This window comes from Rousettus aegyptiacus, unplaced genomic scaffold (assembly GCF_014176215.1).
Source record: "Rousettus aegyptiacus isolate mRouAeg1 unplaced genomic scaffold, mRouAeg1.p scaffold_m13_p_1, whole genome shotgun sequence".
NCBI lineage: Eukaryota > Metazoa > Chordata > Mammalia > Chiroptera > Pteropodidae > Rousettus > Rousettus aegyptiacus.
This window is the reverse complement of record NW_023416284.1, coordinates 144,976,784-144,999,102: the sequence shown is the minus strand read 5'-3', so window position 1 is coordinate 144,999,102 and position 22,319 is coordinate 144,976,784. Positions and strand designations below refer to the sequence as shown.

Sequence of the window (22,319 nt, the reverse complement as noted above, 5' to 3'; positions counted from 1 at the left end):
CTAATTCAGCAGTTAACAACAGACAGATGTTAGCTCAAGGTTAACACTTCCCTTGTATAAATCCACACACAGAAAAACATGTTTGGCTGAGTATAATTCAATTTATAAATCTTCCAAAGAAAACAAACACTGTAACTACCAGAATTGTTTTCCATTAAAATAGATCTACTGTGGAGACAATTGAGAAAAACATAAAACTTTAAAATAAACTCATTATCTCCTTTAGAACAACATACACATATATATACTCCTAAATAAATATTTCTTTCCATTTCTTCCTCCTACCCACTAAGCCCCCAACTACCTCTAACAATGAAATAATTAAAAATTAATAATAGTGGGTTTTTGAAGTTGGTAATTTATAACTTTTACAAAACCATTGACTGTAATTAATTTTGCATTATCTTCAATGTATTTATTAATTATAGTTTGTCAGCACATATTTGCCTTCCTCTATACTTCCTTAAGAACAAGAAACCAAATCTTATTCATTATTCTATTAGCCACTAGACTTATTATGTAATAGTCATTCTGTAAGTATTTGTTGGACTTAATGTAGTAGAATTACATAAAACGAAATACACTTGAGTCTAATAGTTAACAAACATTACCAAGTGTAATGTATACATTTTACAGTTCTGAAATCAGAATTCACCTTTATATTTGGCAATATTTTTCTTTCTCTGTGGTACATAAAGTAATACCGTATCTTATAATCTTTGACATTTTAGATTCAGGATAAAGTCTATAAAAATATATATTAAGAACATTTTTCTCATGCTATTTAATAAGTAGAAGCAATGTGCTGAACGTGGATCTCTGCAATTATATAAAAATGTAAGGGGGTAACCCCTATAGATGGCGCCCCTACTCAATCAAATCAGTGTGTGAGGTCTAGAAGAGCCGGAACTTCATCTTTGTATTTCTGGTATGTGCTCCCTAGAGGTTCAATAAAGATGAGCTATATGAGTAAAAACATTTACTCTAGGAAAGGGTATGATTAGGGGAGAGAGGATAATTCTTCTTGTAAAGGAAGGAAACAAATTATAACAATAAGTTAACTTAAGAAAATAAAGAAATAGACTTATTCTATTATTTAAAGATAATAGATCTTCAACTTACTAAAGATTCATACTATTAAACAATATTTACCATAATGTGTTCCATGGAATACTAGTTTCATAGGATACTAATTGGAGTTATTCCTTATATTAAGTAGATTTCCAGGGAAATAAATTTGGGAAATAGGTAAAACAAAATTAACCAACTTCTTCACTGGCAAATTTTGTCAGTATATTTAATATTCTATCATTGTCAATTTCTCAAAATTGTTTGGAACTGAAAACTTTTTCTTTGGGGGGTGGGGGGCAGGCAGGATCCCCTTAAGAAATTAGCATTTCACACAACAGATTTAAGGTGATATGTATATGCAGAATTTTGATTTAAGTGGTTTATCCATGAAAAATATAAGCAAAATAACATGAAAAAAAGAGAAAGACTATATTCTGAGAATAGTATATATAACAGGGTTTCAAAAAGTAGCCTTTTTAAAGGCTGAAAAGAATATAATTCAAATTAATCTTGTTAAGGAAATAATTCAAATCAATTCTGTTAAGGACACATTAATAAAATCTAAAGATTCAAAATTTGAAAGCCTTTATGATTCATCTGGGTCACACACACACACACACACACACACACACACACACACACACACCAAGGTACACATATAATACTTGGTTAATAAGCTATTTTCCAACAAGCCGAAAAAAGAAAAACTAAGTAGTGAGCATTTGGAGGCAAAACCACTTACATTACTAACTGGTAGATCATTAGGAAAATTTCCTTTAAAAACTTAAATTGAAGTCAGTCATTGTATAACATTGGCTTCAGTGTTTCATAGTATAAAAGGGCGAAACTGAGAGAAACCACAGGTGGATTTTTGCAAACCCATCTGACTAGGCAGAAAAGAAGGAAAGAAACAGCAATGTGGACAAATAACAGGGTGTTTCAACTGGAGAAAAATATTCCTAATTGTAGGAAGTCTCCCTGACTAACAATTTGCACATATAGCATTGAGCCACCTGCACATGTTAACAACAGATAGCAGGAGAGCAACACTAAAATTGAACTGTTAGTTTAGTCTCTTGATGTGCTCCAGATAAAGCTCTCCCTATACCCATCTTTGGGCTGACTTCAAGCCTCTTTTCCAAAGAACAGTTTTGAATAACACAACTTACATAGTTGTAAAGATTCAGTACACTGTTTTGTTTTTGTTTTTGTTTTTTTTGCCTTTTAAAATTATTAATCAAAATAATAATTTCAGATTCAACAGAAATTATATTAATAAAAATATAAATGAACCTAGGCACAGACCTTGTACCTTTCACAAAAAATTAACTCAAAATGGATCATAAACGTATAACATAAAACATAAAATACAAAACTTCTGGAAGAATCATAAGGGAAAATCTAGGTGACACTGGGTTTGACAATGACTTTGTAGATACAAAACCAAAAGCACAATCCATGAAAGAAAAACTGGTAAGTTTGCTTTCATTAAAATTAAAGACTTCTGCTTTGCAAAAGACACTGTCAAGAGAATGACAAAACATACAACTGGAAGAAAATATTTGAAAAACACATTATCTGATGAAAAACTTGTGTCCGAAATATACAGTAAGAAAATGAACCACTCACTTAAAATAGGCAAGAGATCTGAATAAGACACTTCACTAAATAAGTATATGAAAAAATGCTCAATATTATACATCATTAGGGTATTGTAAATTAAAATAAGACACCATTATATACCTACTACAATGGCTAAAAACCAAAACACAGACAATACCAAATGCTGATGAGGTTGTGGGACAACAGGAGCTTTCATTCATTGCTGGCGGGGATGCGAAATGGTATAGCCATTTTGGAGGATAGTTGGGAACTTATTAGAAAGTTAAACATAAGATTAATGTATGATCTAGCAATCGTGGACCTAGCTATTTATCCAAATGAGTTGGGGCAAGTTATTTAAACTCTCTGGCCCTCGGCTTCCTTACCTATAAAAATCAACTTCATAGGGTTATTGTAAGGCTTAAAAAGAAAATTTATGTAAATCGACTAGCATAATACAGACACAGAGTAAACACACTGTGAATATTAACTATTAATAATGATAATTATAACTATTAGATCGTGTGTGTGTGTTAAGCAGATGTCCCAAAACAGTTTAGAAATCAGATAAGACATAGGAAAACAAAGAAACAAACATAAAAACAGAGAAAATAGTGCCAAGCACTTAATTGCATTACATACATTATCTTATGGAGTTTTCTTGCCAAGCCTATGAGGTAGATAGTCAGCCAGTGGGTCAGGTATTTGGGGAACATCTACCATGTGTGAATCACTGTTAGAAGCATTGACAGTACAGTGATAAACAAGCCAGAGTCCTAGCTCTCAAGAAGCATATATCCTCATATGGAAGAACACAGAATAAACATGAAACAAATACGTGGATAGCTGAATTATTTTGAGGAATATTAGAAAGGGTAATTAATAGAGTAGCCAGGTAAGACCTCTTTGAGGACAGGGATTTTGAGATGAGCCCAAAACAGTAAGGAAGACAGTCATGTGAAAATTTCAGGTAATGGTGCTGTGAGTAGAAAAAACAGCATATGCAAAGATCTTATATTTGGTATACTCAAAGGTCAGAAATATAACAATGAATAATAAAATGTATTGTATTTTAAAGATGAAGAACATGAGGTTTTAGAAAGGTTAGCGATCTATATAAGGTAAATGACAGAGGCACGGATTTGAAAATCTAACTCTAAAGTCAATGGTCTCATGAGAATGCTATGCTGCTTCTCCCTAAAGTTTGCAAAACATTTCAATCTGTTCTCAGCCATCAATCCTGTTTTCCCAACAGTCTTCTAAAATGTATTTATGATATAGGTCTAATCATTATGTCATATACCTGAAACTAATATTTGTGTCAGATGTAATTGAAAAATAATGAAAAAACCAAAAAACATAATGCCAACTATTTTGCTGCCATGTACATTTCCCCTCAATGTTACAAAAATAATAAGTAAAATGTACTTATGAAAATTAACCAACCTAGAGAAGTTCTACATTCCACAACATCTATTTACTTTATTCATTGCAGCAAAAATAAGGCAGATATTATTAAAGTGAGAACTCTGAATTAGAGCGTAAAACTATCATATTAACTAACAAGGCTGGACACAGAGTCCTTGCTCAGAAATATAATCATGTATGCTGCTGTTTTAGGAGACAAATCATAATCACTCTATTTTTATTTATGGTAACTTTCCCCAATTAAAGCTTAAAATGCAAAATATTATTAAAGCTAAGTTTGCAAATGTGACAAAAATGAAACTCAAGGATCTCATTACACAATCTTAGATAATGTCAACAATAGGATTATACAAAATAGCATTTTTCAGTTCAACTATAAAGTACTTTATAAATATCGTATTAATCTCAAATTGAAGGACAGATATTATTTTACATAAAGATGATCATTTTAAAAGATATTGTTTCTATAGTGTCAATACATGCCAGATGCTAATCTAAAACTTTATATAAATTGTCTCATTAACTCTTCACAGCAGTCTTAAGAAGGTAGGTACAATCCTCCTTTTACAGGCAGGAAAACTAAGACTATCTCAACTCCTACATTCAAAGACAGTTGAGGTTAAACAAGTGGCCAAATTCACACTAGGATTTAAGTGGAATTCAAACCCAAGATTCTGTGACTCCTAGACCCAAGGTCTTCTCACTGTCTGACTTGGATAAAGGGATTTAAGTGGAGATGGATAACTCAGCTACATCTTACCACAGTTAGGGTTTCATGTACAGAAACTGCAGTATTGGGTATTGTTCACCTGAATGACTCATAAATCCCTCAAACAAGATGATTAACATGTCCAAACTTGGACTCAGTATCTTTCCATCCCAAAACCGTTCTTTCTAGTACATTCCCTCTTTGATTAATGGAAGAAGTTACTCTTAACCATCTGAATAGCAGTCGCCCCAGGCATTTTCTTTTTTTATCTCTCATTTCCAAATAGTCACTGAATCCTCCTGATTCTTTCTACCTCCTTCCCTCATTATTTCTCAGACAGACCTTCAACTACTGCCCTATCTCTATCCCTCACTGTTCAGCCAAGCTTCTTCAAAGAAAAGGTCTATAATCCATGTGGAAAGTATGCTTCTTAAGTGTAGTTCTTAAGGGCAGCGTCATATGTATGCTGCTGCATACTTAATGCCAATCATAGAACTTGTCCATAATAGGTTTTCAATAAATACTGAATGAATACAAATATCTGGCCTCTATCCCTTCATTCCCCTGCAAGTGCAATGGAAAAGGTCACTGATGAAAGAAAATTGTCTTGTCTTCTTTACTAAAACCTCTATTTTCTGAGGCTGACAATGGAAGAATAATCTCCACAGGCATAATTTACGAGTTAAATCCATGAGTTCCAATTCTTGTCCTCAAAATTCACTTTCCCCTTGAAGATCTTATCACTGTCCCTTCACACTGAGAAAAGGGTGCTGCTCCCTTTATAATGTTCTTCCCTAGTTAGATCCATGACTATAATACTCTTTCCCATATATGTCTTGATACAGCGAAGATAAAGTTATAATGTTTAAATAAGACTTTACCAATGCTAGAGGATAATAAAAGATAAGAAAGCGCAGACACCAAAAGAAAACCAGGTAGTGTATCTTAAAAGTTAGGATTTTCTTTCTGGGGCTTTTGGGTCCCATTTGACCCTAGTTCCTGATCTAACTCCAACTGATGAGCACTATTTTAGCACCTAGCACCCTAGAATTAATGATTACCATATCCCCTTCTTAAAGATTAAGCTGAGGAAACAGAAGCCCAGAGAAATCTTGAGTTATCCATCTCCACTTAAATCCTTTTATCCAAGTTATATTCTTCTAATCTGGAACCTACATGTTCCTTCTAGAGGCTGAATGAGAGAATGCCAGCCCTTTGGCAGAGACTCTATCCTCAGGCAACAGCAGCATGGTTTTACCCTACAGGCCACTCCAAATCAATCTTTATCTCAATGTAGCATAGCAATTCAATATTTATATGGGAATATATGCCAGATGCATATATAGTATTATAACAGGGAGTACTGATTATCAAACTATCTATAAATTTTAGCTTTCTAGACATGTTGGTAGCATTCTGCATATTGACTAGTCATTCCTTCTTGAAATTTTTGAATCCCACGGTTGCCCATCTCCTCGTTGTTCTCTTCCTTCTCTGGTTAGTTTCAAACTACCCTGGATCTCTTCTATCCTGTATCCTCTTTATAGTCAGTAGTGGGTAAGAGTAGGCATTGGATTGATTCACTTTTTTTTTTTTTCAGTGTATGTAAGGATAAAGGAATATATATGCAAAACATTTAACAGAGTGCCTGAAACATGGTAAGCACTTCGATATAGTAGCTTAAAAGAAAATAAAACAAAATATTCCGATAGGCTGATAGTTTCCAAATATATATATTTCAGACCTTGTTGCTGAGCTCCAGATCAATGTACCCCATATGACATGTGGGGCCTAAGAAAACTTGGAAATAAGATTACCCTCTGAGAGCTAAACTATAAATCAGTACATAAGGGACTAGAAGAGACATATGCAAAGTTAGCATACAGAGATAAATTGGCTGCAATAGAAATGTTTTTAACATATTTAAAGAAAGAATATTTTCATCAAAAAGAGCTGTCAGGAACAGAAAAATAGAAAAAACAACTCAGAGAAGGCAAAAATTGGAGCCAAGTAAAGTTCTACTGTAGAGGTTCTCACAGCTTAATGCTATTAAGTGACTACAACATGTATCTAATACTTTTCATTCTGATTTCAAGCTCCTAAGCGACCTGTTGATTCCTCATGTAATTTTTCTACAGAGAAAACTCCCTGGTCAGAGAATCAGTATGCTATAGACTTGGCAAATATCTCAAAATATATTAATAAATTGGTGCCATGATAAATTCATCAGTCACCTGCATCACTCTAAATCTTACAAACTCTGGTACAGTTAGCAAGATTGTGTTTCTAAGCCCATAAGCCTTAGGAGCCCTATTTTTTAATAGAAAATTCATGAATAAATTTTATAATGAAGTCAGGTTTTTCCTTGACTAGAGCACGATTCATTTAAAAAGGCAACTCCCCACATATACTCTTTTCTGCTCTACATGCACTCTATATTCTGCATATGCGCGCGCGCGCGCACACACACACACACACACACACACTGAGGAATAGGGAAGCAGTTAAATGGAGTCACTATAGTCAAGCTGCTAAATTACTAAAATCAAATAGGTTGAGGTATGAGGAAATGATTCTACTTTAGCCTGGGAACTTACTTTTGAACTTACCAAACCTGTGACAATGTCTGAACATATATCAGACCTCCAGATAACCCTCTGATTACTCCATGAAGAACTCACATATCCAGACCACCTTACACCCATTATCCAGAACACTGGATATGACCAAAACTCCTGGGACCCTTTCTCCAGACCGCCCGGCATCCATCAACCGGACTGATAACCATCTAACTGATAACCATCCTGGACTGAGTGCAAGACTGAAGCACTTTTTACTATAAGAACTCTTAACTTTTCTTTCTTCTTTGGAACATTTCTGGGGTTTTGTCTAGTTGTGTTTCTGGCTTGCAAACCCTAAGATCCTTTATTATCATTTATTTCCAGTCAAAGCCTCCGGACTCTTTGAGTTCGTTTGACAATACTCTTATACCTGGCAGGATGAGGTATGCAAGAACATGGTAAAAATATTAGCAAATCCTATCTCATTAGGTAAGAACTACAACTCACTAGCAAGTTTTGCTCTCTTTGAAGACTAATTTTCTAAAATGTTTTCATTAGAAAGTACCTTCTTCCATCTATTATCTTTTTTTTTCATAAACAGTTAAATATGCAATACCTTTGAAAATTCTGTGACATATTTTTCTTCATTCATCAAATATTAAGTTCATATTAGATGCCAGGCACTGTACTCAGAGCTGGAGATCATGAGCAAGAGCAAAAATTGGCAGTCACTGCTCTTGTGTGCTTAAGCTTCAGAAGCAAACACACTTTAATGAAATTATCACACATACAACCATAAAACTAAACGTGGAATTTATTAGCAAGTAAAGGTGTATGGTACAATAAGAGTATATTTATAATAGGGGCATTTAATCAGATCAGGTAAACTACTTTGAGAAAGTGATATCTGAGCTAAGATCTGCAGGAAGAGGAGTCAAAGACTGGGACTAGAAAAGCCTTGATAAAAAACAAACGAACAAAAAAGACAGTACAAGAGATGCTACATCCATATTTACCTTCTCCAGTTCTTCCATTCTCTCTTAAAATAAAATGCCCATCTGGCTTTTATACCCTTCCTCCACCAAAATTGTTCTCAAGAGCTTTAATAACCTCCACATTGCTAAATGTAGTGGTAAATTATCAATCCTCATTTCACTTGACCAAAAGCTGCATTTAACATAATTTAGCATGACTTCCTCCTTAATCACTTTCACTTGGATTCTAGGACAAATTTGGGTTTGCCTTTGTTCACTGGCCACTCCTGTACAGTCATCTTTGTAGATAACTCCAAATCAACCCAAACTCAATGCCTCTTTTTGTGATACCGTCCATTCTCAGGCTTTAAATGCTGTCAAAACACTACTGTAATTTCCCATTCCAAATTATATCTATTGCTATATCTTTCCTCTCATCTCTGGACTTGTTTATCCAATTGCCTTACTCCACACCTCTACTTGAATGTCTTAGAGGCACCTCAAACCTAACATGGGCAAACTAAACTCCTGGTTATTCCTCTTAACTCCTATACGCAAATCTGGAGACTTTCCCATGACACTAAATGGCAATTCCTTCCTTCTAGTTGCTGGTTAAAAATTGCAGTTATCTTTGACTGTTTTACTCTATATCTCATATCCAATCTGTCAGCAAAGCCTTTGGCTGTACTATCATAATACATACAGACTCTGGCCTCTTCCCACTGCCTCCATTGTTATCACCACGGTCCAAGCTACCACCATCATCTCTCACCTGGATTATTATTTTAGCTTCCTAACCATTGTCTCCGCTTTGTCCTTGCTTCCCCATGAACTATGCTCAACACAACTTAAAAGAAGTAATCATTTAAAAATACCAGATTGTGCAACTCATCTACTCAAAATTCTCCAATGGCTTTCTATCTCAAAAAGTCAGTCTTTTCAATCATCTACAAAACTGCCTTCCTCTGTGACCTCATGTTATCCTCTTCCCCTGCACTTCTGCTCCAGCCATACCACTATTTCTCAAATAAGAGGGCCCACATACCTTTGCTCCTTCTCACAGGTCTTTGCAATGGCTTAGCTGTTCTCTTCACACGAATGTTCTTCCTCCAGGCATCTGAAGGGCTTATACTCTTCCTACTTCAGATGCCCTCAAGTGTCTCCTTTTCGATTAGGTCTTCTCTGACCACCTTATTTAAAAACGAACCTTGCCGCCTCCCCGACTTAGCACTCCAATTCCCCTTACAGGTTGATTATTTTCCTCTATGCATTTGTCTTTATTTACTATTCTACATATTTATTGTCTATCTCTTGTTAGTATAATGCAAGCTCTATGAGAGTAGGGATTTTGTATATTGTCCTCGGTGGTATATCTTCAACATCCCATTATATAGTAGTCCTCAACAGGTATTTGTTGAGTGAATTGATAAAAGGGAGTATGAGAATCAGTTCCTGAAGAAAGAGCTGCACGGCTGAAGCAGAGATAGGTGGAGTATGGTACACTAAGCGAGGATGGAGAGGTAGAAAGAGAACATTAGGCTTAAAAAGAAATTTTTTGCCTTTAAGAACAGTGGGACATCGTTGAATGGTTTTAAGAGAAAATCTGACTGGCTATGCATTTTGAAAAGATCCATCTGGCTGCTATATGGACAACTAATGGAGAAAAGCCAGAGTGAATAATCAGTTTTGTAATCATCTTGGCAAGAGATTATGGCAGTTTGGAAAAGACTGTGCTTATGTAAATGGAGGGAAAAGGATGAATTTGATGGATACTTGGGAGATAAGATTGATAAGACTTAGTAATAATTTAGCTATAGAAATAATTGGGTTATAGAGGTATGAAGGACAGGAAATCAAGAATAGTGCTTAGGTTTCAAAGTTTCACAATTGGATGGTATCATCTTTAACTGAAATAGGGCACACTGAAAAAGAATCAGACTCATAGGCAATAACCATCCATTTGGTTTTAGTCACGTTGTACTTGAGGTGCTTTTGAGATATCCAAGAAGAAATATCAAGGATGTGGATATACAAAAGCTGAAAGTGAAGCTGGATGGAGCTAAACATTTCAGAGTAATAGGTGGTGGTGAAAGTATGGGTATGGATGAGATCAGATTCAACCACACAGTAAAAAGGGGACCTAGACTTAAGAAACTTCCCTACCCTATGTGGACTAGACAAAGGAGGATGAGCCCAAAAAGGAGACAAAAAAGGAATGGCTTCTTTCTTTCTTTCTTTTTTTTTTTCTAATGAAATCATAGTCATAAGAAGTTCTAGTTTTTAAAATTCTGATTTAAACTGGTAGCATTAGAATATAGCAAGGCTTTCCAAATTGGACCAATTATTTGAAACTATAACTCTGTTCAAGGATAGGTCACTTTCAGAAACTATCTGGAAAATTCACAGTACTTGTCTCTTTGCAGCTTCAAAGTACATCAATACACAAAAGTTATCCCTCAAAATATATGAGATTTGGCTTATCGCAGTTTCCTGAAAGTACTACATTTTCTCACTTCTGAGCCTCACCATATACTGTTCTTTAGGCCCTCTCTTTTCCTGGGATTAAGATATCACTGACTTTCTAAGACTGGGCTAAGTGATCTGATTAGCCACTACAATGATATAGTACTGTAACGGTATGTTTAACTATTCGTTAAAGCTTGCAAAAAATTATACCAATGAATACTGGGCATTTTTTTCCTTTTTGTCTCACACAAAATGGATTTGATAAATCGCTTTCAAAGCCCTGCTTGGGATGTCAACTGGCTGAGCAGATACAACATAGAACATCCCTATGCAATGGCAAACAAAGGCAATTGCGCAGGGATTAGCCAATCCACCCTGCACGAGTCCACTTTAAAGGACTGAAGCATTAGAAGCAGCGCGGAGCCCCCCTTCCTACAGTATTCCTCTTCTCTGGCCTTAAACCTCTCCCTGCGACTCTCAAGATCGCCACCTTTCTCACGTCGAGGCCGCCGCGCGCCCTCGGGCTCGGGTACCCGGACTAGTCCTTACCATACAGATTACTGAAAAAAGTCTTGCAGTAAAGAGGACAGCCGTAGATGGCTTCGTCTCCAAAATCTCAGAGGAAATGAAGGAAAGAAAAAGTCTGTCAAGAAATAAGTGGCAACCAAGCCTACAGTTCTCACCAAGCCAACGCTCTCAAACTCCGTGCGCGCTAACGGTTGAATCGCAGGCCGCCAAAGGCAACGTCGCAGTGGCTCCTGGGGGCTGTAGTTTCTGTCGCAAATAGAATGCGCCGGCAGCATCAAAACTACGTTTCCCAGAAGTCAGTGCGGGGACGCCCAAGCTTCTTAAATAAGGGGTTTGGCGTAATAAAGAAACCGTCACTATTTTTAGGCTAATCTTAACATTAGGTTCATTTTTTTCCACGAGCGCGTCTGTGCCCTCTTTGCTGTTCTTGCTTTGTCTGTGAAAGATTCAGTGTGCTACAACTCCTTTTCTTTCCACTTCTCCAGTCCAGAGAATCCGTACGTCAAGTTACGGAAACCGCCCTTAGTGCGCACGCTCCTTGCTCGCCATCACGCACGCGTAGCAGCAGACAGCCGTTGGCGGCCGCGCACAGGCTCGGGGTCTGGAGGTGGCCTGGCGGAGGGCGGGGCTTTTTCCAATGGCTTTGCCTCTGCGGGTCGCGTGTGCCTGGGCGGGGAAGAGGGCGCTGAGGCAGGAGCGGCTCTCGGTTTGTGCCGGGCGGAGAAAGGGGAGGGACTGGGGGTGAGGACCCCATTTCCCCTCCCTGCTCCCGCCCTCTGGGCCGAGCCCCACTGATGGGGCTGGGCAAAGAGGCAGCCAAAGCCGCGCTCGGGGATTGCGGAGCAGCCTGGTACCCGGCTGGTTCAGCGGGCGGTGAGCGAAGACGCCAGGATCGGAAAAGGTACAGGTCTCCCTGGGAGTCCAAGACCGACTGGGCCGGAGACGTTTTCCTCTAACGCCGCGGCCTAGACAGCGTTAGAGACCCGAGAGCGCCTGGGTCGCCGGCCGCGGTGGTCAGTGAGCCAAGGTTCAGCAAGCCTTCCCAGCCAGCCTCCAGCCGGCCGCTGAGGCGCGGGGAGGAGCTGCGGAGGGCGGGGACTGGTGCCGGAGGAGGGGCGGGGTGCGAACGCTCCCGGGAACACGGTGGTTGCACAGACAAAAAAAAAACAAACAAACAAACAAAAAAAACGAATGGTTGGAAGGCGCTCAACTGTTACGAGCCTTTGGGGCAGAGCACGGATTTGACAGCTCCACAACGTGAGGATATCCGCTAACACCGCGAGACGGAGAACACTTTCCTGTCCAGCAAAGCCAGCACTATAAGGTTTCAACTTTCCAACTTTTTTTTCAGTCTCTGACCAGAAGACTGCCTGCCCCTTCGTGTGGAAGATGGTGAGCTTTATCTTGCAGATCGTTTGAAAGCCATCAGTTATAAGACATTTCTCGCCCCAAATGTCACCCAGTCTTGCATTTTCATGACTATTCGATTTCCCTGATTCTTTCTCGTTTTAAAAATCCAAAGTGCTTTTGGGGACATGCTGAAAGGTAACTGAAGATTGCAAAAAAAAAAAAAAAAAAAAAAATCAGTTGTCATGGCTGAAGGAGAGAATGAAGTGAGATGGGATGGACTTTGCAGTAGAGATTCAACTACTAGAGAGACAGCACTGGAAAACATTAGGCAAATCATTTTGAGAAAAACTGAGTACCTTCGTTCCGTGAAAGAGACGCCTTATCCATCAGACGGGCTTTCAAATGCTGTTTCTTTGGATGGATTGAATAAACTTCTTGCTCATCTGCTTATGCTTTCTAAGAGGTGTCCCTTTAAAGATGTAAGAGAGAAAAGTGAGTTTATTTTGAAGAGCGTCCAGGTAAGGAAGAGCATTATAAGTACAACTATTACAATGAAATTTTATTTGCACTTATATTCACTTTGTATTTCCAGTAGGCTGTTAATGTGAACTCATTATGAATGATGAGTTCAATCTACATCTTAAATTTGAATTTGGGGTCGAAGCTGTACATGATGAACTAAAATAAAAGCAATTTTCAAATATAAGTAAACAAGTATTGTCTTTCTAGAATGTTTTAGTAGAAATTGCATTCCTTCTGGAAAAATATATGAAAGTTACAGTTAGTTGCAAGTAAAGACTAACTTTTCCTTATATTCATTTTTACATGTTAGAAAGTGTATCCAGTGTGCTTTTCACGTTGTTACAGTGTTCTGTGTGTAAAGTTTCACATTTAAAAGCCTCTAAAATGATAAAGGAGATTAAATGTTTCATTGTCAGCTTATTCAAGATAATTGGTGAAACAATTTTCTCTTGTTCTTAAAAACAAAACAAAAAACCCAGTGTCTGTTCTGTAAATGCAACCTTTCTTTTTTTCAAAAAAAGAATTACATAAAGTAGTAAAAGCTTATGTTATAAAAGAGCTGACATCTTCAGATTTAAAAGTTGAACCCAAGTGGAATGTATGGTAGAAATACTTTTATGGTAAATTAGTCAACTAGCTTTCTCTGTGTTTGCTTGCTTATTGTTTTTTTTTCTTAAGCGCACATACCTATTTAAATTGTGAGTGCAACAGGTGAAACAGATTTTTTCCTGTTTTGCATATAATCAACTTACCCCTTTTTATTAGATTTATTTAAAGTGTTCTTTTTTTGAGAGGTTGTTAGATATTAAGAATGCCTAGTAACATTCCGTATGCTTGTCAGTCTGCTCAGTCCATATATGTTCGAAGTTATAGTGTGAGTTTTTAAATTTTTTTATTTGCTTGGGTATATGTAGAAGTTAAGATGGACAGTTTTTGTAGTCTGGCTTGAATTTAGCAATAGAAAAATAGTCATGTCCATAAAATGAAGACTTAAGATTTTGGGGTATTTCTTCTTACAAATACTTTGGAAATAATCCTTAAAGTTCATTTATCTGGAGTTACCAGAGAGGAATTATTTTTCTAAATACCTGAAGTTTACCCTTTTAAGCATCAGAAGTTATTTATCATTCAGGCTGTGGTGACTACAACCTTTTTTTTTTTTTGTAATGGGGTTATCACATCAAGTACTGTTGCATAGATAGCTAAGGGTAGAGCATATAAGACTATACGATTCATGTTTTTTGAATTCTTGTGTTCAATTTTTATAGTTTTTGTACTTTGCTTTACTGTCAGTATAATTCACATTGGTCTCCTCTTGAACCTTTTATTTTGCTGCTTATTTATGTTAGAATGGGAAACCAGATAACCAATTTTGTTAAGTTATAATGAAAACAATTAGGCTCTGGGGAATATAAGGTCAAAGGACTGTAACAGAATGGTAAGTAAATGGATATTGGGGTCAGACAGCCCTTGGGTCAAATTATACTCCTTTATTAAAGTAGTGCATAACCTTGGACAAGTAAGTTGCTTGTTTTAGCTTAGATTTCCACATCTATAAAATGACAATAATAGCAGGTGTTGTGAGAATCAAATGCAATTTAAAGTGTCCCAATAGATAGTGGATGCTCCTCTCCTCTTTCACATGTGAAGTACATGGACTGTGTGATATATATTTCAAGACTCATTGATCCTGCAAAATGATGCAAGAATCTCCTCTACTGTAAAGGTTTCCCACAGATTGTCCTCTCTTTTTTCATCTCTGCATCTATTGCAATTTCTGCCACAATTTTAACAGACACTCATAATGTGCTATAATCATGTCAATGTGTCTTTCTCCCCCAGGAGGGCTGTAAGTTCTCAAAAGTATTGGCTGGGACCTGGAAGCTACTAAATAAATATCAAGTGGATGAACAAATTTATATTTGGCTTTTTATTTCTTATCAGTCTGAATAGATGAAGTTACCAAATTAGGGAGTTTCCACCCCCACATTATTCAGTCATGCCTTCATTCAACAAAAGTTTATGGAACCCAGGTGAATACCATTTTAAGAACTGTGAACCAGTGGTGAACAATTCTGACATTCTGCTGAAGGGATACAGATCATAAAGAAGTAAACCAATAATGTAATTTTAGATAGTAGGGGAAGACTTCCCCAAAGAGATAACATTTAAGCAGAGATTTTATGAATAAATATTCTGGCAAAAATGATATTTTTGAGGAGGATATTCCATACATAGGGAACAATATGTGTGGAGGCCTTAGGGCAAGAAAGAACAGATGAGTTCTCTGAACTGCAAGTAATGCGATGTGGTTAAAGCAGTTTGAGGTGAGTTTGAAAACAAGCACATGTTCTAGAGTCAGACCTGGCTCCAACATTTGATTTGCTTTACAAACCAACTGTACATAAATTATATAATCTCTCCTTGACTCTCTCATCTGCAAAATGGGGATAATGCTAATGGTTCCTGCCTCACAATGAGAATTAAATGAAATAATGCTTGTGAAGCATAGCACAGTCCCTATCACATTAGAAATGCTCAGTAATCTTTGAAATTCTTTACTGTTTTTAGTCAGCCAGATAACAGGATCTTGTAAACTATGTTAAGAGTTGTGGACTTAATCCTAAAACAATGGGAAGCCAATGAGTGTTTTGAGCAAGATGGTGATGTGATCCATGGTGTATTAGAAGGATCGCTTTGGACACTATGAGAATGGATTTCAGGAGTCAAGAGTGTATGTGCAACATCATTTGGGAGGTTGTTTGCTAGTCTAAAGTAAAATGGAGTATGAGATAGTGGAAACAGTAAATGGATTTGGGAGATAGCTAGGAGTTAGAAACCATAGGATATAGTATTTAATTGGATCTACGAGATAAAATAACAAAATCAAGGATGGTTCTAAAGTTTCTGGCTTTAACTACTTGGTGAATAGTTTATATTTCCTGAGACAGAAGAATGGTAGAGAATCATTTAGGGGGAAATAATGAGTTCTGTTTTAGACATGTTGAGATTACATTTCCTATGTTACATCCAATTAGAAATAGCTCCTAAAGGGATTTCTGCCTCTGCTACCACCCTTCTAGTTCTGCCATTGTTACCTCTCACTTCTCCAGACTTAACCCGTCCTCTACATAACTGCAGAGCCATTTATCTAAAATGAAAATCTGACCATGTTGCTCTCCTGCTTTTAAAATAGAATAGAATCTAAACAAGAATTCCAGCATCAATCTGGCTTCCACTTGCTGCTCTAGCCTCACTGCCCACACTCTATCAATCAGTCTTGCAGGGGAGACCAAATAATTCAAATGTAGTGCTCCATAATGCTTTTTGTTATCCTTTAGTAAAGCAGCAAAAGCTGAAGTGCATTTGCAATTCCTGCAGGTGATCCTGAGGACCCTTAATTGCTATAAGTCAGCTCAGAGGACTATAGTCAAGAAAAGAGAGATGATGAGGCAATGGTAGTATGGATTCAACTTAAAATGGCTAAACCTGTAAAAAATTGGCACATTCGGAGACAGCATTCTGTTCTCAATTGATTTCATGTCCACATACTTAAATCTGTTGAACACATTTTTGAGAGCTATTCTGTGACAGACACTGTACTAAGAACTGGAAGATCAATAAGTTTCCCTGCTTTCGAGGAAGGTTTTCTGTTCTCATTGAAGACTTTGTTTATGCTTTTTTTTTTTTTAAAAAAAAATTAACCCTGTAATCCTTTTTTATATGATTGATTCCCTAAACAAAGGAGTAGAAGTAATAACACTGGCCCAATATGCTAACATAGTCCACTGAAATATCTTTATAATGCATGTAATTAAGGGAGGAATGTGAGTGTATGTATATACAGCAAAAGATTTTGAGAAGTATCCAAAATAGCCAAGTACTTTACCAAGAATGATCATGTGGTCATGTTCATTTTTATCTGAAAATGTGTGAAAATAATTTGGCTCCAGATAGAAAATTTAGACCAACTAACAAAAGTATATTTGTTAGGTATGATAGAGGAGGCTTTTCTTTAGTGAAGTGATTGTTACCCGCCCCCCCCCCCCAGTGAGAAATGAAACTTTAGCTGTTGGGCATGGTGCACATTTACAGTTGTTAGAGTTGCAGTTGGAGTATCCAGTTGGTATCCAATTGGGGAATATATATAGTTTGTAGGTTTAACAATCAGAGGTTTATTATTTGGCATAGTAAGTCTGGAGGTTGGGCATTTTCAAGCTTGACTGATTCATTAACTGAATTACATTGCCTTTTTGCCTTCCATCTTTTTGTTCTTTCCTCAGCACAGAAAATGCTGTCTTCATTCATGGTTGCAAGTTTGCTACAGCAGTTACTAGAATCTTCACCTAATAAGAAGGGTTTCTTTCCATGTGTCTATCAGGGAAGTTCTTTTCCCAGAGACCCTCCAGCAGTCTTCCTCTTAGTTTCTATTAACCAGGGTTGGGTCACATGTCCTTTTCTAAGCCAGTCATGTGATGGCAAGGAAATTGGGTATTTCTACTTTTGGTTTGGACTAATCCATACTCAATCCAGGAGAGCCATGAGCACCCCATCACTTGAACAAAGAATTTCTGTTGATGAGGAAGAAGAGACAGAAGGCAGTCAGAGGCTGCCATTAAAACTGCTCTTTAAATAATATATTGTTTTGGTCTAGTTATAATTTAGATTCTATTCCATTAGAAATAATTATTTTTTATAATAATGTTATAAAATACAACATAACAGGTTAGGGATGTCCTAGAAGCAAATTTAGACTTTTAAAATGCTTGTTTTCTTTTTCACTGCCATGTCCAGTCAAAGCCAAGAGTTTAAGGTAGTGCATCTCAAACATTCACTGCTGACTCTTAGCTGTCATAGCAAACATAAAAGTCCTCTTTCAGTATTTACACTAAGCTTCCTTCTTCTATTCCCACTATTTTCTGGCCTTTCTTATTTGATTGACACACTGAGAACTCAGTCCCTTTCCCTTAGAAAGCCTCCTGGCTTACTTCTCCACTTTGTGCTTCTTCTCATTCCTATCTTTGACCACTTTCTTTTCTTGCTTTTGAGCTCAGAGGAGAATGCTATTTATCCTCAGGTTGTCTGGGCTTCTTTGAATGGAAGATGTGAAGAAATTGAAGGAGAATCTTTAAGTTTTTTTTCTAATTGGTTTGAAGACAAGAGCCTATTTTCTCCACTCCCCCCCCCCACTGAGTTATAGGATGAATCATATCTGCATTATCTACCCTCAGTGTCCTCTTTATAATATATAAATACATCCTGTCCTCTTCCTTTGTTCTGACTTTTCAAAAAGATTGATACTAAGAAGGATACTCTTTTTTTGGTCGTCAGATTTTAAACATTTTATTCCTTTTACAGTGCCCCGAATGGTCTCTAATGTGTGTGTGGGGGGGGGGGAGGGGGGAAGCAAAAAACAATGAACGATTAATTTAAAAAATACTATTCTAACAGTTATTGTTTGGTTTATAAATGGCATGTAGTGTTTTGTAGAAAAATAGGATGTTAAACAGTTGTTTATTAGATTTTCAGGTCATGCGTGGGTTGTTCTTGATATCATGGAGGACCTTCTGAAATGATAGTTTAGCATAATTAGAATTTTCTCATCTTTAACACTTTGTACCCTTAAAGCGCTCTACAGATCATTCATGGAATAAAAGAATTAGAAAATAGATATGCTGTTCTCTTTGTCTTAGAGTTATATTTACCTTTTGGTAAGCCATTAGAAATTTTCAAGATATCTTTTAACCATTTGAATAGATAATAAATTAATGACTCAAATAGTCAACTTAAGGATTTATTACATTTATTACATCAAGTTAGAAAGACCTTGGTTGACTTTGATGAAATTACTTAGTACTTTTATTATGCTGGCACAGCATAGTTAGGGGCATGTTAGTGTTTTTCAGACTATTCGATGTTGGTATTGCTAGGGGCACTGGGCAGACTGGACATTTAAATATGAAAACTTCAGCTAGGTATCACATGATGGGAACATTATTTCATGCTTTCCATTTTTCCCTATTGGTTACTACATCGGGTTAAACTGGTATCAATAAAGATACATTTACAGTAACATTTGTATATAGAAAATCTTTTAAAGATGCTCATTTTTAAAAAAATGCTTTTTCACTGGAAATACTTAGGGAGTTTTTGTAGGATAACAATTAGGACCATTTATTGGGTTTTCCCAGATATCATTTTTAGTGTTAAAAGTCTGTATATTACTAGAAGACTGTCACAGTTTGTGACATTTCAGTTTATTAGAAAAACATTCATGAAATTTGGCAGCACAAGAATTATCTGTCTTCCAGTCTCTAATCTCTTTTATGTAACTACTTATACAAAAATCTGATTAGATTGCAATGAAATATGGAATTACCTTAGAAAAAAAGTTACTTTTGGTTTTATATTTTATTTTAATCTTACCCCATTTCTAATTTAAAAAGGGGAAAGTCTTCATAGATTTATAAATTATTACTTATAAGATTACCTTAAGACAGATTTCTAAGCTTTCAAAGGATACTAAAGGAAAATAAAATACATGATGTTTTGTGAGTTATATTACCCAACTCAACTTTAATATGTACATATTCATTAAATGCATAGTATTCATTTAGTCTTTTAGCTTAATTGTTTAAATTGACAAGCTAGTAAGTTATATATATATATGAATTTTAAAAATTAGGGTAATTTGTCAATTCTATGTATAATATTCAGTAAAGTCTAATTAGAACCTTAGTTTACCCGACTAAAAGTGAGCATGTACTGTTTTGATACTTCAGTGTTTGACAAGCACTGCACACTCATCTTTAAATTTTACATGATTTCATTTTCTAGCAAGTTGGCAGGTGTTAGCTGTCTATAATTATAACAGAGTAATTTTTCAAATGCTATTCATAGCCTAAACACAGTAAGAAATTCTTCTGATCATGTGATCAAGCCTTGCAAAATAGTGGTAGAGTGATATGTTCCTTGGTACATATTTAAGAGAAGCTTTTCAAAAGTAAAAAGTTATTTAAATGATAGAGAAACAAGTTTTCTCACAAAGTAAGGTCTCTCAAATCATTAATAGTGATTACACCTCACCAAATTAAGGTGTCTACTTTCTCAACTAACGATTAATGTGTACATTGGCTGACAAATGATAAAATATAACCTAAATTTATTCAGTTTGGTTGATGGCAGAGGTTCTAAGTAAAAAATAATTGAAATTTTATCGAAACAGTCTAAATTTTACCATCGAATCTAGGGAATTATTTCTTCTCATTTCATTCATTAGGTATTTGCTGTGTACCTACTATATGCCAAATCCTATGCTTCTCTATCTTTTGACTTGTCTAAAGAAAGGCTGTAAGTTTCACTTAATTTTAATAATGATTCTACTTAAAAAAAATAAAAGCTTGTATTTTATTTTTCTTGATTTATTTTCTAACTATTTTAAATATACAGTCTCACATTGATTAGAGATATTTCTTTAGAATGATTTAAAGATCTTGTTCGATCTTCTTTACTAGCCATCTGTTCATGAATAAATTAACCTCTTGTTTCATCGGTTTTTCATCTTGAAGTGATATAGTTTTAGTATTTACCTTGTGATGTGATTATAAAAATTAAAGATGATAATGGTAAATCATTTTGAAAACTTCAATATACTGTACAAATTTAATTGTGAATAAACTCTTTGAAACTTATCTATAAAATGAAGATAATAATAATACCAATCTCACTAGGTAGTTTTGAAAATTAACACAAAAAGCATGTAGAAGTAGGCCAGGTATATAGAAAATGCTCAAAAAAACATTGGTGGTGATGATGAACTTTAGGTCATTTAGCTAATAAGTCAAATTTCAAACGAGCATTTAGGATTTTTATGTTTATAGAGTTTAGGATTTTTATATGATTGACTTTAATACATCCCACACTTTGTATTCATATGTACTAACACCTCTAATTGACACTTGTACACTAAATTGTTGTACATTAGCTGTTAATGAAGATATCCAACTTTATCATAGAATTCCTCTAACCAGCCACTGCCCCAGCAGAAGTGTTGGACTTGCTCAAAAGTTTGCCCCAGGGGTGGTAGCAGATCTATAGCATCCATCTCCTTCTCAGAGGCCAACACAATTTTGGTATGTGGCACTAGCAGGAGAGGTTGCAGCTAGTGCCATCTCGGTCATCAAGTGCGCATGTAGAGCATGGCCAAGGCCTATGCTTCAGTATCTAAACAGCATTAGCAGATAACAGTGAAGACCATGGCCTTTGGAGTTAGCCAAACCTGGTTTTTAAGCCCTGTTTTGCCAAACTTTGTGACTTTGGGCAAGTTATATAACCTCCTTAAGTCTCAGTTCCCTCACAGAAGTTGTAAAGATTAAATGAGATAACATGCAATGCTTACTGGAACCTGGTACACACTCAACAAACTTAACTATTAGTATTCTGTCCTGCCCACAGAGGGAGAGGAGATGGGAAATTGAGCCCTCTGGCACAATATGCCCTTTAGCGTACCCCAAGCCTCTGGGCAACTGGGAAGGTTGCTTTCCAGATTCCCTAGCCCTAGGGAATAGCAACCTAGAGGAAAGAGCACCTTTAGGAAACAAATTAAGGATTTTATAAATATTGTTTTAGCGCTCTGGGAACTGGATTTCTCCCCTAATATGTCAGTCTGTTTTTCCACTTTACGAACATTTGACTTTCAAATACACATTCATGGATACACAATATAGGAAAACGAATGATGACTTGAATGCCAGTTTTGTCAGTAAGCAACTGAATCCTCTGTGCCTGGTCAATTCATGTCTGATAACTTCTGGGGAGTTATCTACTACAGAGACTGCTTGCCTCGAAGGTCTATTGAGGAGATTAGAGCTGTCCTATCAGTGCTCCTGGTCTGCTTCCCCCAATGGGAGCCTGACATATTAAGCAGAAAGCCTCCAAACAGTCATTTTACTCTTGCCAGATAACTGGCCCAGTCTAGACAGCTTGATGAGATTAAGAACAAAGTAACTAAGCAAAGATTACATCATCAGAAAGGTACCCCAGGAGAGGTAACAGGGCTTGAAGAGACTTTGTACCATGTTTGATTTCTTGAATTTGCTTAGCTGTGGC

The 22,319-nt window shown here is 36.4% G+C and overlaps 2 protein-coding genes across 8 annotated transcripts in view; one reads left to right on the top strand and one right to left on the bottom strand.

The window, feature by feature from the left end:
- The window catches only part of CEP57L1 (centrosomal protein 57 like 1), a 45,035-nt gene extending 33,432 nt beyond the window's left edge, over positions 1-11,603 (bottom strand). For 2 of the 7 annotated variants that reach the window (XR_004950861.1, XM_036220704.1), the window contains exon 1: positions 11,495-11,582. Coding sequence is in view for 1 of the 7 variants with exons in the window: in XM_036220708.1 (XP_036076601.1) it covers positions 11,361-11,363 (3 nt within the window). In the remaining 6 variants the exon portion in view is untranslated. The other 5 variants (XM_036220716.1, XM_036220725.1, XM_036220722.1 and 2 more) reach the window with 4 other exon arrangements.
- A 227-nt stretch (positions 11,604-11,830) lies between these two features.
- Positions 11,831-22,319, top strand: part of SESN1 (sestrin 1) — an 86,520-nt gene continuing 76,031 nt past the window's right edge. The window contains exon 1 of the mRNA XM_016160187.2: positions 11,831-13,207. Within this exon, the coding sequence (XP_016015673.1) occupies positions 12,932-13,207 (276 nt within the window). The 5' untranslated portion in view covers positions 11,831-12,931. The remainder of the gene's footprint in view (positions 13,208-22,319) is intronic.